At 43.0% G+C, this 15,013-nt stretch overlaps 1 protein-coding gene across 2 annotated transcripts; it reads left to right on the top strand.

Annotated features, from left to right (window-relative positions):
* The first annotated feature begins 558 nt into the window (after positions 1-558).
* On the top strand, positions 559-14,021 carry LOC310635879 (zinc finger protein 202-like). 2 transcript variants are annotated; one of them, XM_083355228.1, is made up of 8 exons: positions 559-827; positions 1,229-1,296; positions 2,718-3,309; positions 3,583-3,697; positions 3,817-3,884; positions 4,537-4,666; positions 5,653-5,686; positions 9,629-9,840. In XM_083355228.1, exons 2-8 carry the CDS (start codon positions 1,292-1,294, stop codon positions 9,630-9,632), a joined length of 948 nt encoding a protein of 315 aa, XP_083211354.1. In that variant the 5' UTR covers positions 559-827; positions 1,229-1,291; the 3' UTR covers positions 9,633-9,840. The 2 variants fall into 2 exon arrangements, 1 of the variants encoding a protein (XP_083211354.1); XR_014491548.1 differs by lacking the exons at positions 559-827; positions 1,229-1,296; positions 5,653-5,686 and adding exons at positions 2,219-2,311; positions 13,136-14,021 and having other exon boundaries at positions 9,629-12,931.
* The last annotated feature ends 992 nt before the right edge of the window (positions 14,022-15,013 follow it).

The following is a 15,013-nucleotide window of genomic DNA, read 5'->3' as shown; positions in this document are numbered from 1 at the left end:
GGTGTAAAACCTTGCTTTTCTCCACATTAGATTTCATTTTGTTATAGAGCCAGTTGTTCAAGTATGTCGATTCTTTTGGATCCTGAGCTTGTCTTTTGGAGACTAGAATAGAATACAGAATAGAGCTAGTAGGGACCTTTGAAGTCTTCTAGTCCAGCCCCTGCTTAAGCAGGAGAACCCATACCGTTTCAGACAGGTGAATGTCCAGTCTCCTCTTAAAAATCTCCAGTGATGGAGTGCCCATGATTTCTAGACGTGAGCTGTTCCACTGGCTGCTTGTCACCACTGTCAGGAAGTTTTTCCTTAATTCCAGGTTGCTTCTCTCTGATCAGTTTCCAACCATTGCTTCTTGTCTTTCCCTTTGGTGCTTTGGTGACCCCCTCTTCTTTGTGGCAGCCACTCAATACTGGAATAGTGCTATTATGTCTCCCCTATTTCTTCTTTTCTTTAGACTAGCCAAACCCAAGTCCTGCAGCCGTTCTTCATATGTTTTAGTCTCCAGGCCTTTCATCTTAGTTGCTCTTCTCTGTATTTTTTCTAAACTCTCATAATCTTTTTTGCGATATGGTGACCAAAGTTGGCTGCACTATTCCAGGTGTGGTTTTACTAGGGCTTTATAAAGCGGTAATATTACTTCCCTTGATGTTGGTTCTATCCCTCTGTTTATACAACCCAGGATGAAAAGGCATTTGGAGCCACAAGATTCCTATGACCCATTTGGAGCTGCCTTGCAGACCAGAGACAGGATGCAAACTCAATTTCTAGCCAGTGAAGCAACTGGAAATGGCCCTTCAGCTGTTCAGCCTGGGAATTCTGGGAGTCTCTGGGTAAGTACTGGGCAGAAGATCCCGGAGGAGGAAACCATCATCCGTTCAGAAGTTCAGCCTTGGAATTTTAGGTACCTCAATACCAGGAAGCTGAGGGTCCCCGAGGACTTTGCAGCCAACTCTATGACACCTGTATGCGATGGCTGAGGTTAGGTTGGAGGTGAGAGACTTTCTTTCCCAGGAGACTAGAAGAGCTTGGAAGCGTTTGAATTCTTCACGCACACCCCTTCCAGACTACTCTGGCATTCATACTACATGGAGGTGTGATGTCCATAAATTTTTCTTCTTTTCTCTTTCCTCATTCCCCAGAGAGATCCCAGCTATCGTACCTTGTCTATGTCTTCTCTTCTGTAGATTATGTCCTTCTATTTTGTTATTAATCCTGAATGTCTTCCTCACAGGGAAACATAAAATGAAGTTTTCTGGTCTTTCTGGTGGAGCTGAAACAGTGGTTGAACCTCCAAATGAAGTAAGTGGGGGACGTAAGCTAGATTTATATTCTCTCTTGCCTTCAGGAAGTCAAGCTGGTGTACAGAGCACTCCATTCTTCTACCCCCCCCCCCTTATTTCAGCTGTGTTTCTGAGCAACATGGAAAGGAAAATAGCTGGTTCAAGTTGCTCTCAGCAGGTTTCTTCTGTAGACTATTGTCATTTCTACCTTTAGATTCTGCTTAGGAATTTTTTTTAAAGACCAGTTTTTTTTAAAGACCACTAGTTAACTTCTTCCGCTGGGTACTCTTCCTACTATTAGTTTACAATAAGTAATTTTTAAAAAAATTCAAGAAGTAGGAATGAAGGAATCCATGTGTACCAATAATAGATAAAAATAGACAGACAAATGGAGATATAGATAGATAGACAGACAGACAGACAGGCAAACAAACAAACAAACAAATAAATAAAAAGAAAGATGGATGATAATCTTTGCCAGTCTCGCCTTTGTAAGGCTACACAGGCTCAGTGCACAAGAGGCAAAGAGGAATACTTAGGCCGAAAAATTTTCAAAAAGTGAGCAGTGAGGTAAATCTTCCCTCAGAAGATGTGGGTGAAATGAGGGCCGGAACGGCTTCCTTTCAGCGGGAGAGAAAGAGGGAATTCTGGAAATAAATAAATAAATTGGGGAGGCGGGGAGAATAAAGCTCCTCCAATCAGCCACCTACAATCTCTCGGGCATTCCTTGTGGCGGGAGAAAATCACGTTTATTCCCTCCGAGTCACTCCCGCCCTCTGGGGCAAGTCCTGTGAATTTACGCAGAATCCTCCAGGTGGCGCGCTCGGCTAAGGGAGCAGCAGACGCTTCCCCATTGGGCCACTGGAAGGCGAAGTTTACGGCTGGCTTTCCAGAGAAGGCTGCGGGGGAAGTGACGTCACTGGGACGCCACCCTCGCTCGCCTTAATCCTGTGAGCGCGGGAGGCGAAGAGTGTGTGGGGGGGGGAAGATTCACAAGTGCCTTAGGTGGGGACTGGGCTTCTTCCCGTGCAAAGGTAGGGTGAGGAAGGGGAGACCCGGGCCCGCCCTCCTCCGGGTCCAATCCCATGTTCCCCAGCCGCCTTCTCGCAGAGCTTCATCAGGAACAAAGAGCTAGAGATCGCACTAACTCAGCGGCCCCTCCAGCTGCCTCTTTCCCGGTCCTGCTGGGGGAGGGGAAGGACCCCGGCCTCGTGCTCGGCTGTTGGCACTCTGGAAAAGATTGGGTGAGGATTGTTCAGTGTATTCACAGCTTCTGGAGGCAGGTTGTTCCACTGACAGTTAATTGTTCTGTCAGAAAATTTCTCCTTAGTTCTAGATTGCTTCCCTACCTTGATCAGTTTCCATCCGTTGCTTCTTGTCCTGCCTTCAGGTGGTTAAATTATAGTCTCTAATTCTTGGAATTTAATTTTTGTTTTCCAGCTCAGGTAACACAAACTCGAAGCGATTACATTTTCTCATGGGCAAAGACGGCGGAAAAACCTGCTGTGGTCAGCCCTGCAGGAACAGAAACCATCCTATGAATAAAAAGGTGTTTGGAGATACACAAGAGTCCTGGAACACATTTGGAGCTGCTCTACAGAACAGTGACGGAATGGAGACACAGCCTTTAATAAATGAGGGAACCAGAAATGGCTCTTCAGCTGTTCAGCCTGGGAACTGTGGGAGGCTCGGGGCAAGAACTGGTCAGAAAAACCTGGAGGACGAAACCATCATCCATTCAGAAGTTCAGCCCTGGAACTTCAGGAGCCTCCAATACCAGGAAGCTGATGGTCCCCGAAGACTTTGCAGCCAGCTCCATGACACTTGTAGGCGATGGCTGAGACCAGAAAAGCACACCAAAGCGCAGATGCTGGACCTGGTTGTTCTGGAGCAGCTCCTGGCTGTCCTGCCCCCAGAGTTGGAGAGCTGGGTGAGGGAGTGTGGAGCAGAGACAAGCTCCCAGGCGGTGGCCCTTGCAGAAGGCTTCCTCCTGAGCCAGGTGGAGGAACAGAAGGAGCAAATCGAGTTGCAGGTGAGAGACCTTGGGACTCCAGGATGGTTTTAGGGAGCAAAGAATGGGTTCGAATACTTCAGCTGTCGCTACCGGCTTCTGAGCCAGGCAGAGAAGCAGAAGGAGCAGGTTGAGTTGGAGGTGAGAGACTTTCTCAGGAGTCTAGAAGGGCTTTGAAGGGAAGGGGGTGACTTCTTCACAACCTCCCTTCCAGAATTTTCTGGCTTTATTACCACTACTTGGAGGTGTGATGTTTGTGAATTATGCTTCTTTTCTCCTTCCTCCTATTTCAAGTCCTTCACTGTGGAGATCAAAGATCCTGAAGGAAGGAGGAATCCATCAAATCTCCCTGAGGATTTGTTGTTCAAGAGGGTACTTCAGGAAGATTCAAGCCAGGACACCATGGAAGGTAATCGAAGGTCCTTCGATTCCCCAGAGAGATCCCAGCTATCTTACCTTGTCTATGTCTTCTCTTCTGTTGAATATGTCCTTCTATTTTGTTAATAATTATGAATGTCTTCCTCACAGGGAAACAGAGAATGGAGTTTTCTGGTCTTTCTGGTGGAGCTGAAACAGTGGTTGAACCTCCAAATGAAGTAAGTGGGGGACGTAAGCGAGATTTGTATTCTCTCTTGCCTTCAGGAAGTCGAGATGGCGTACAGAGCACACTATTCACCTACCCTTCCTCCCCACCTCCCCTCTTGTTTGGGCTTTCTTATTTTCAAGTTTCTGAATGATGGAATAAATGCATCACAGTGGCAGCAACTGTTAAAAAGATCCATGCTTTTTATTATCCTTTGGTCTGGAATTGTACAAGGGTAATCAAAAATAACTAAAGTTACCATTTTTAAAATGTCTTGTTTGTAACCATTGATTAAAGTATGTTCATCAGATTAGAAGATAATGCAGAATATTAAAATCCAATGATAGTGGCCAGATGGCAAAATCTATAAGTAAAAATGGTTTTGAAGGAGCCCATAATCAAGGCAGTTTTGGCTTGCAAAGTAATTTCTGATCCACTCATTTGTGGCAGTATTTAGACACCAAACAACTCAGTTCTTCAAAGGTTGAGGAATGCCCTTCCTAGGGAATTTTCTTTGTTTTGTCTTATCCCATCTCCTCATAAGCCTTGGATTCATATCAAGCACGCCATTTAAGTTAGCAAATAGCTTTGCTTTGGGAATTTGTGAATAATGGAACAAGCCACGCAAATCCACTTTGGGTTTTTTTCTCTTTTTCCTTGTTCAGGAGGGTCTTGTGTCCTTTGAGGAGGTGGCTGTGTATTTCTCTGAGGAGGAGTGGTCTCAGCTGGATCCTGACCAAAAGGCCCTGCATTGGGAAGTTATGCTGGAAAATCACAGGAATGTGGCCTCTCTGGGTAAGGATTTGCTACTTTCCAATAGGGTGCTCACAAAAACATTCTTCACCTAGATGCCATCAGTCTCAGACCAGATGTGATATCAGATAGAGAAGGAAAACATCTGGTCTTCTGCTCCAAGACAGAACGAGGTTTGGGTATTGGGCTGTGAACAAAGAGATGGACTCAGTGTGATCTGATAATAGCATTTTAAGAGGAAACAAATCAGAATGACCAGAGTATTTAATAAAATAAATAATTTTATTTCCATTTAATTTAAATGGAAATATTAACTCCTGCTCTTGCATGGAGGGGACAGTAGAGCATAACGTGTTCCAACAATTCAGTTATCCTACCACCGCATGGATACAATATTTGTTCAAAGGGGATTTGGGGGGGTATCTTTCTTCAGTAACAGCTGTTGGAAGGGCAGTGAATCTGGCTAAAGAAAGGGCCCTTCTGAATTTTGGGATTGTTATGCGACTGAGATATCTGGCTGGTTGGAGAGGATGTGCAGAATGGGTCAAGATGGTGTTTCTTGAGTCTAAGTAGTCAATTTGCAACTCTAAATAGCCCACTGTCTAACCTCAGTTAGTACAGCTATAGCTCATCAAAGTGGTGGTTGGCTATGAATAGCCATAGAGGTGTAATTGGCATGTGTTGCCTGGCTTCTTGAGTACCAGAAGTTGTCGGTCATCTGTGGAGGAGTCAAACTGACTGGAAAGGAGAAAAAATTTTAGTAGTGGAAAAGATGTAAAAGCAGGCAGAGGTTTCGATTTTGAGAAGGCCAACTTTATGGCAAAGTACTGTGTTCAAAACACAAGGTGTTAATCAAAAAATGGTTCTCAGAAATTTGGACTGAACTTTTTCTAAGGAAAGCCTAAGGACAGTGACCAAGAATTTTGAAGAATTTGGCAAACAGCTGATTGTCATTGGGGTGTAATCTGATATGAGCAGTGAGAAAGCATAGTTGAAGAGCATTGATAATAATTTCTACTTTTCCCCAGATTTCAACAATGCATGGTCGAGGGATATGAGGAGGTACATTCAAATTAATGGAAACCAATTTCTCTCCAGAAAAGTTCAAAGTAACTGTGCAAAGTTCTCAAGTGGGTCTGTTGATAGAATCTTTCTATTTAAAGTGGTTGCAATATGGATGCTAAGACCTTCACCACGTTTACCTCTTCCAATGTCAGGAACTGCTGAGAGAGATAATGACTTACATCCCTCAATAAAGAGGTTGTTTGTTGACCATGTCTCATGGAACATAAGAATGTTGAATTGAGAGATATCACTTATAAAGGCAGAGTCTCTTTTTGGGTATCTATTCAGCAATGTTCCAGAAAAACAAGGACAGTATTCTAATGGGGAACTTCCTTGCTTGTTGACTGAGGGGGTAGCTGGCGGTGTGTTGAGGGGTATGACTGGCTGATATGACCCATGTAGTCACACTTGGGTTGAAATGAAATCCAAAATCCCTTCAGTGTCTAGGAAGACATACTGCTATATGGAGTCAAATAACTTTGGTGTTTGTTTATACTTAATGTGGTGGACATTTTGAGCTTGTTGTTTTGTTTCGGTATGACTTGGTGTGGGGATTGATTCTACCCCTGGCGGTGGTGTCTTTTCCACGTCAGAGGCTGCCACTGTTGTAATTTCATATGATACATGAGGCAAAAATTTGCCTCGGAGGTTAAAATGTATGGCAGTTATTTGATGTGTTGTCACAAAGGTCCATGTTATATTACTGGAGCAGACCACTTGCCTGGCTCAGATGGTGGTTCCCATGTCTTTAAGTGGTTAGAGCAGCATTTGGTTTATTATTCTTGGACGTTTCTGCATGTTACAGTTTTTTAACGGGGCAGGATGGAGGGATTTGAATCTGCTCCAGGGGAACCTATATTGAGGGTATGGGGATCTGGATTCCCTTGGTCAGAGGAATGGACTGCCATAGTGGCAGGTCTTTTTTGAATGTGCTGGCAGCTTTTTTGGGTGGTTAGTGAAATCAGGTCAATTGAAGCTCTGGCTGCTTTATGTGTGGCCACTAAAGTTTCTCTTAAGCTGTCCAGTGTTTGGATAATATCAGCTTTTTGCAAGTCTGGCAGGGCACTGAAAGAGTTAATCAGATTTTTTTCCCCCCAGAGGTTGTCTGTGCAGTGTCTTGTTCTAGAAAGATCACTTTTTGCCTGCACAGTCATCTCTTGGGAGCTGAGTTAATAAGGTGACTAAAATCTAAAATCAGATAGTCATGTTTCTTCTTTAAAGTGGCAGTAGATATGGGCCAGATTGGCTTAGGAGAGTAGGCTGAGTTCTTCTGAGCAAAATGCTCAGAGTAGAAAGATGGAAAAGTTATAAAGAAAAGGCCTCATTTTGAACAATATTGTAGGAATTTTAGGCTACTTAAATGTGAGTAGAATTTTGTCTCCATCTCTGTTAGACGGAAGGCACTCTGCTGCTTCTTGCAGCGTAGTAACTGGTTAGAGGTAAGAAAATTGCTCTTTTTGTTCCTTGTTGACCTTGGTAAGCTTTGTTGTTCAGTATTTCTGAGGTGATTTGTATGGACTGTAAATGATATTTATGTTTTGGAAATCTCTGTCTCTTGGTTAAGTGTCCACTAGAAGCTTGTTTTTCTTCCTTTCCCATGAAAGAGGACCGTTTGTGGTGTCAGTAGACTCTGTCTAGTTATGTTAGTTATATTTATTAGGTCAATATTCTCACCCTCATTCTGTGTGGCTGCAGAGCAGATTGCAGCCGTATTTTCCAAGAGTTCTCTTCCATTGAAGAGGAGAGATTTATGAACTGTTGACTTTGGAACTCTGCTTGTAAATCTTACTCTAAAGCATCATATCCAGCAATGAGAATTGTGGGAGAAGAGATATTTACAGAGGCTGTCTGTCTGCTCATTAGGTAACTGTCAACTTTCAACTATTTTGTGTGTTTGGAATTGCCTTGTATTGCCGAATGTACACGGCATGTGTTGTTGATTCTTCTTCCCATGTTCTCAGCTTTTTCCCAGCTCTTTCTGAATGTTGGCTCTCCGATAAGACAGCAGGGGGGATGGTATTTAAAACAAAGGATTCCAAGTACACTGATAAAAGTATACACCTTTAGATGCTGCCTTTTCTCCATCTTGTAGTAAAATAAAAAAAATTGCAGTAGAAATCTAATGTAAATATAAATCAAGTCTGGTCTATTTCACTACCAAACAGAAGGCGCCATTGATTTCCATGCTGCAATAAATGTAAGTGTTACATAAGTCTGAAGTAAAGCAATAAGAAAAGGGAAAAAGTTCACAGTCCAACAATATGGTATAAAATAAATCAATGTTCTATTAGACAATTTGTTAAAGATGTAAGTCAAAGGGGGAGAAAAAGTTTAAAACACGCTATTTAAAATCTTGGCATCCCTAAACAAAAAACACTGACAGAAAAAATTGGAGGCCCAACCCTCACTCTTCCCGAGAATCGCAATTGTCCAGATTGCTCTTCCCAGGCAAGTACATGGTCATCCAAGAGTTGTCTTGGGTGCTTTTCTATCTATCCTAGGAACGACTGTCGTTTCTTCATGCTCTTGGTTTAGTGACTTCCTTTTTATTTCTGTCCTAAACCTTGGGATTAGGGGGTAAATCAATGATAGTGAACGTATCACACACATGTGAAAGAGGACATTCCATGAAGTTGGGGAGTACATGGCATCATTCGCCAAAACCTGACACGTACTATTTTCCAAAGAAGAATGAGGTGGGCTCTCTTACACTAACTGAAAGTCACGCGAAGAAAATACGTTCTTGTGTGGCCTTTGGGAGCCTCCCAAAATTGTGAGAGAACAGGACTACCTTTCATGCAGCCTTGGAGGCTGCCGAATCCATGAAAGAGCATCCTCTGAAGCCAGTTAAAAAAACAAAGGCTGCCTGCAATATGACTCTGTGCAGCCTTGGGTAGTCCACACAGGCCTGTCAACAAAGTAAAGCAAGGTGCAGCAGATCCGAAGGAGCTCTGGGCTATGGTATAATCACTGGTTGTTTGAGGGGAAGTGTTGGTGCTAGGGGTGAAGTTGAAGCACAGGCCTCTACTTCAATCCCAGTTTTGTGCAGCTGCTGAGTACCGCCTGTTCATGGTGGCCTAGATCAGAATCCCCCAACCTTTCAGGGTTGGCGGCATGGAGCAGGGGGGAGGGGGGGAGAAGGGATGGCTGTGTGTGTGGGGGTAGACAAAACATGCATGTGAACACCCTTTGCTCGCGCATGTGGGGCCTTGAATGCCTACAACACTCAGTGACGCTCACGTGAGTGGGGCCGTGGAACGCCTGCGACAACATGTTCACGGAAGGGCTTGGCGACCCCTGGGCTAGATGGAAAAGAGATAAGAGTATTTCTGTTTTTATGGAAGGAGATGTATGTTACGCCAGTACAATCAAGTTAGGCATTTTGGACAAACCAGGCCCATATGTTTGACCACCCTTTGGTTAATGTTGTTTTTCCATTGCAAAGATGTTAATGTTGTTTTTCCATTGTAGAGAGTTAATAGAAGTACTCCTGGGTTTTTTTCTCTGCGGCTATGTGATTTTGGCAAGAGAAAATGAGTAGTAAAGAGAAGGCAGTTTGGATAGAAAAAAAGAGGACTTGTTTCAAAATTGCTTTAGCTCTCACAGGTCTCTGATGAAATTAACCCAGTATAATAAATTTTAGGCTATGTCCTATTACCTCTCTGGATGTTTCCTCTGATTATTGCTTAAGTGTGAGCTGAGTCTGAATAAAATTTGAATACATATGGATAATTGTAGAGAAAGAGATATTTTCTAGATATTTCCAAAGCTTTTATGGCTTATGAGTATAGAAATTATAATTATATAATTGTAATTATAATTTCTACACTATATCATTGTAAGCATGCAAACATGCAATATATTGGAATTTCACAAAAGTTAAGATCACTTCCTACAGTTTGATGTTTTTTCACTAGCCATTTTTCTTTTCCTTTGAAGGTGATAATGGGCAAGAGAATGAAGATTCCTGTGAACTGTGCCAAGTGATCAATGCTGGTGATGGAATGCAGAAGTTTGCAATTCAGAAAAAAGGAGAAAGACTTGAAAGAAACCAGCTTAATAATTGGAATCAGGAAAGGTCATCTTCTATTGATGCTTCAATGCAAGACTTTTTTGCCCAACAAGCGAATATAAAGAAATATATTAGAAATAGCATGAAACTAATGAAAGCTAAATTACATGTCAATGAACACTATCCAGTCCAAAACAAACAAGATGATGTAGACAGACACAATGGAAAATATTACAATGGGTTTTTCACTCTTCCTCTTGGAGATAACTCCCTTATATCTCAAAAAGGAATCCACATAGAAGAGAAGCCTTATGAATGTGTGGAATGTGGAAAAGGCTTCAGAACAAGCAATCAACTTACTTTCCATAAAATGATCCACACAGGACAGAAACCATATAAATACATGAAATTTGTAAAGACTTTTGCTCACAAGAGTAAATTTACGTTCTATAAAAGGATCTGCACAGGGGAAAAGCAATATAAATATTTGGAGTATGGAAAAACCTTTGCTCAGAGGGGTGGTCTTATTTTCCATAAAAGGATCCACACAAGGGAGAAGCCATTTAAATGCATGGAGTGTGGAAAGATCTTTGCTCATAGCTGTCATCTTAATTACCAAAGCAAGATCCACACAGGGGAGAAGCCATATAAATGCATGGAGTGTGGAAAGACCTTTGCTCACAGACGTATTCTTATTTCCCATAAAAGGTTCCACTCAGGGGAGGATTCATATAATTGCATGGTGTGTGGAAAAACCTTTACTTGTAGAAGTCAACTTACTAATCACAATAAGAGCCACACAGGGGAAAAGCCGCAAAGTTGCAAGAAAGGTGGAAAGTGGATCAGAAGAAAATCTTCGCTTATTCTCCACGAAATGATCCACACCAGGCCAAAGTCATTTAAATGTGTGCAATGTGGAAAGGGCTTCCGGACGAATTATCAACTTACCCTCCATAAAAGGATCCACACAGGAGAGAGGCCATATAAATGCTTGGAGTGTGGAAAGACCTTTGCTCAGAGCACTCATCTTAATTCCCATAAGAAGATTCACACAGGGGAGAAGCCTTATAAATGCATGGACTGCGGGAAGGCCTTTGCTACGAGGACTAAACTTACAATTCATAAAAAGATCCACACAGGGGAGAAACCACATAAATGTATGGAGTGTGGGAAGGCCTTTGCTGAGAGGAGTTATCTTAATTCCCATAAAAGTATCCACACAGGGGAGAAACCACATAAATGCATGGAGTGTGGGAAGGCCTTTGCTTATAGAAGTGGACTTACTAAACATAATTGGATTCACACAGGCGAGATGCGATATAAATGCATGGAGTGTGGAAAGAACTTTGCTTATAGAAGTGAACTTACTAAACATAATTGGATCCACACAGGGGAGAAGCCGTATAAATGCTTGGAGTGTGGAAAGAGCTTCACTCGGAGGGGTTATCTGACTTCCCATAAAAGGATTCACACGGGAAATGCCATATAAATGTTTGGAATGTGGAAAGGGTTTCTACAAAACTCGATCACATGTTACGTAAAACAATCCACACAGTAGAAAAGCCTTGTAAAAGTTTTTGTGTGTAATGATTTAGTGAAGGGAAAAAAAATATTGGGCCAAACCCTCACAAGTATAGGTTCTGCTTGAGCAGGGGGCTGGACTAGAAGACCTCCAAGGTCCATTCCAGCTCTATTCTAAGTGGCAGCTTGAAATGACTGGTAAAAAACATCAACAAAAAAACAAGCACATGATGTTTTATTTATGAACCCCAGATTTTTGAAGTTACTGTCATTGGAATATGACCAATGTTATTTGTACATGAAGAATGAAAATCTTTTTCTTAACTTTTACAAATTGTTTCTTCTCTCTTGATTTTGCTTTCAGTTGGCAGATGTTTAATGTGCTGCTTCACTAGCCAGTAGAGGGAACCTCATCTATATTACTCAAGGCCACTTCCCATAAAATTACTTTATTTTCCCTATTCTTATTCTAATTGTTTTCCCATCCCTCTCCTCCCTTAATATACACATAGTTTATCAGAGGGCCCTATGGTTTTCTCTTCACAAAAGATGGAAATTTTGCAGCACGGGTTGCGGTGTCTGAAGCAATATTTCATCAGTGGGAGAGGCAGAGGAAAGGCTTTCTGGGAGAAGTGTGTGAGAGGCAGAGGAAAGGTGTCGTCAAATGACTGCGTGCTGTAAGAGGATGTGCTCGGGTGGGGCAAGAGGGGAGAGGCAGCGTGGTAAAAATCAAACATGGCCGGCACAATGGAAACAGGACTGATAACAGCCAGATGCAGCCGGACCGAGCATGGACAGACCTATGACACACTTCTTGTCCAAACTGTCAATTAAAACACCGGAGAGACTGCGTGCTGGAACGACGACATGACATGCTGTTGATGCACTCAAGCATGACAGCAAGGTGAATGGTCAGGTGGCGCAGAATGACTGCACGCTGCAAGCCGGATGTGCTTGGACGGAGCAGGCAGAGAGAGGCAGAGCAGTAAAATCAAAACAGATGTTGGCCAGCACAACAGGCAGCATTGAGGCAGCCAATGGCAGGTGGGGGATGGACAGACCCATGACACATGCATTGGCCAAATTAGTAAATTCTAAAAGGCTATAAAAACAAGCGATCCCAGATCCTGGCTTATACTTTGACACATGCTGACAAAAGCTTAGTTTCTAATAAAGTTTTCAGTCTCGGAGATCAGCATTTTTCGTACTTTTTACCATATAAAAAGTGATGGAACACCCACGATTTTTGGGGGTAAGCTGTTCCACTGGTTGATTGTCCTCACTATCAGGAAATTTCTCCTTAGTTCCAGGTTGCTTTTCTCTTTGGTCAGTTTCCAACCATTGTTTCTTGTCCTTCCATCTGGTGTTTTAATGAACAACCTGACCCCTTCTGCCTTGTGGCAGCTCCTCAGATACTGGAATACTGCTATCATGTCTCCCCTATTCTTTTCCTTAGACTAGCCAGACCCAAGTCTCATAGCCGTTCTTCGTATGTTTTAGTCTCCAGGAGCATCCCCTTTGCAAAGGAGTACAAATAAATTACTGTTTTCTCTTGGAAGTTTTGGCTTGTCATTTTTATTTCAACCAGACAACGAATCCCACACAAATAAATGGATGGATAGAAGGTAACCTTTGCCAGTCTCTCCTTTGTAAGACTTCACAAGATGCAAAGCCGAGTCCTGAGGGAGAAAGGTTTCCAGGAAATGAAGGTAAATCTTCCCTCAGAAGATGTGGGTGAAAGGAGGGCTGGAATGGCTTCCCTCCAGCGTGAGAGAAAGGGAAATTCTGGGAAAGTGAGAAGCAGGAGACCTTTTTGGGAGGCGGGAAGGATAAAGCGCCTCCAATCAGCCACCCACAACCTCCCCAGCTGCTATGGGGGGGGGGGAATCTCATTTATTCTTTGCTTCCCTCAGGAGTCTTTCCCGCCCTTCTGGGAAATCCGGTGAATTTACACAGAAACACCCCCCCCAGGGGGCACCCTCGGCTAAGGAAAGGAAACGCCAGGTGCTTCTTCAATTGGGCCACTGGAGGGCGAATGTCACGGCTGGCTTTCCAGAGGAGGCTGCGAAGGAAGTGACGTCACAAATGCTTGCCGCTTTAGGATGCCGCACTCGCATGCCTTAATCCTTTGATTAAGGTGTATTTTGTTTTTTCCCCCTTTTTATCTCTTCGATTTTTCTTTTTTTCTTCTTTTGCTTATAAATGAATAATAACAGTCACCAAATGGGAGGGGTGTTTACTCGTTCCCAAGCAGCTGAGGGGAAACGGTCTTGGAGCTGCTCACAGCCACCTGTGTGCAAGCCTGGCTTTTTAAAAAGGATTTTACCTTAAGAACCTGGGTAAGGAGGCGCAGGTGGGGCTGCCAGCCCCAAGGACTCGGGTAGGCAACCTTGGCTCTTTTATGAGTCCTGGGCTTAAGCTCCCAGAATTCCTGAGCCAGCCATGCTGAGGAGAAATGGAGAGGTTTCCATACTGTGGAATGTGGAAAAGGCTTCAGAACAAGCAGTAAAATTACTTTCCATAAAATGATCCATACAGGACAGAAGCGATATAAGTATATGAAATGTGGAAATAGCTCTTGCACAAATCTTACTGTACATAAAATGGCTCACACAATGAAGAAACCATATAAATGCATGGACTGTGGAAAGGGATTTGGATCGAAAGGTGGTCTTTTTTACCATAAAAATATCCACACAGGGGAGAAACCACATAAATGCATGGAGTGTGGGAAGACCTTTGTTCACAGGAGTAAACTTGTGATTCATAAAAGGATCCATACAGGGGAGAGGCCACATAATTGCAAGGAAGGTGAAAAGTGGATCAGAAGAAGGCAAAAGGCATTTAAACGTGTGCAATGTGGAAAGGCCTTTCAGACGAATTATCAACTTGCCCTCCATAAAAAGCCATATAAATGCATGGAATGTGAAAAGACCTTTGCTTATAGCTCTCAATTCCCATAACAGGATCCACACGGAGGAGAAGCCATATACATGCATGGAGTGTGGGAAGAGCTTTGTTACTAGAAGTCAACTTAGTAAACATAATAGGATCCACACAGGGGAGAAGCCTTATGCATGCTTGGAGTATGGAAAGACTTTTGCTTATAGCAGTAATCTTATTTGTCATAAAAGGATCCACACAGGAGAAAAGCCATATAGTTGCAAGGAGTGTGGAAAGTGGTTCAAAACAAAATCTTCCCTTATACACCATGAAAGGATCCATACAAGGCAAAAGGCATTTAAATGTGTGCAATGTGGAAAGGCCTTTCGGTTTGAATTATCAACTTGCCCTCCATAAAAAGATCCACACAGGGGAGAAACCATATAAATGCATGGAGTGTGGAAAGACCTTTGCTCAGGCCAGAGGTCTTACTTCCCATAAAAGGATCCACACAGGGGAGAAGCCTTATAAATGCTTGGAGTGTGGAAAGACCTTTGCTCGTAGCTCTGAACTTAATTCCCATAAAAGGATTCACACAGGGGAGAAGCCTTATAAATGCTTGGAGTGTGGAAAGACCTTTGCTCGTAGCTCTCAACTTAATTCCTATAAAAGGATTCACACAGGGGAGAAGCCTTATAAATGCTTGGAGTGTGGAAAGACCTTTGCTCGTAGCTCTCAACTTAATTCCCATAAAAGGATCCACACAGGGGAGAAGCCTTATAAATGCTTGGAGTGTGGAAAGACCTTTGCTTGTAGCTCTGAACTTAATTCCCATAAAAGGATTCACACAGGGGAGAAGCCTTATAAATGCTTGGAGTGTGGAAAGACCTTTGCTCGTAGCTCTCAAC

This window comes from Vipera ursinii (genome assembly GCF_947247035.1).
Source record: "Vipera ursinii genome assembly, chromosome: 2".
NCBI lineage: Eukaryota > Metazoa > Chordata > Lepidosauria > Squamata > Viperidae > Vipera > Vipera ursinii.
Note: the sequence above shows the minus strand (reverse complement) of the source record. Positions and strands in the feature narration are given on the sequence as shown.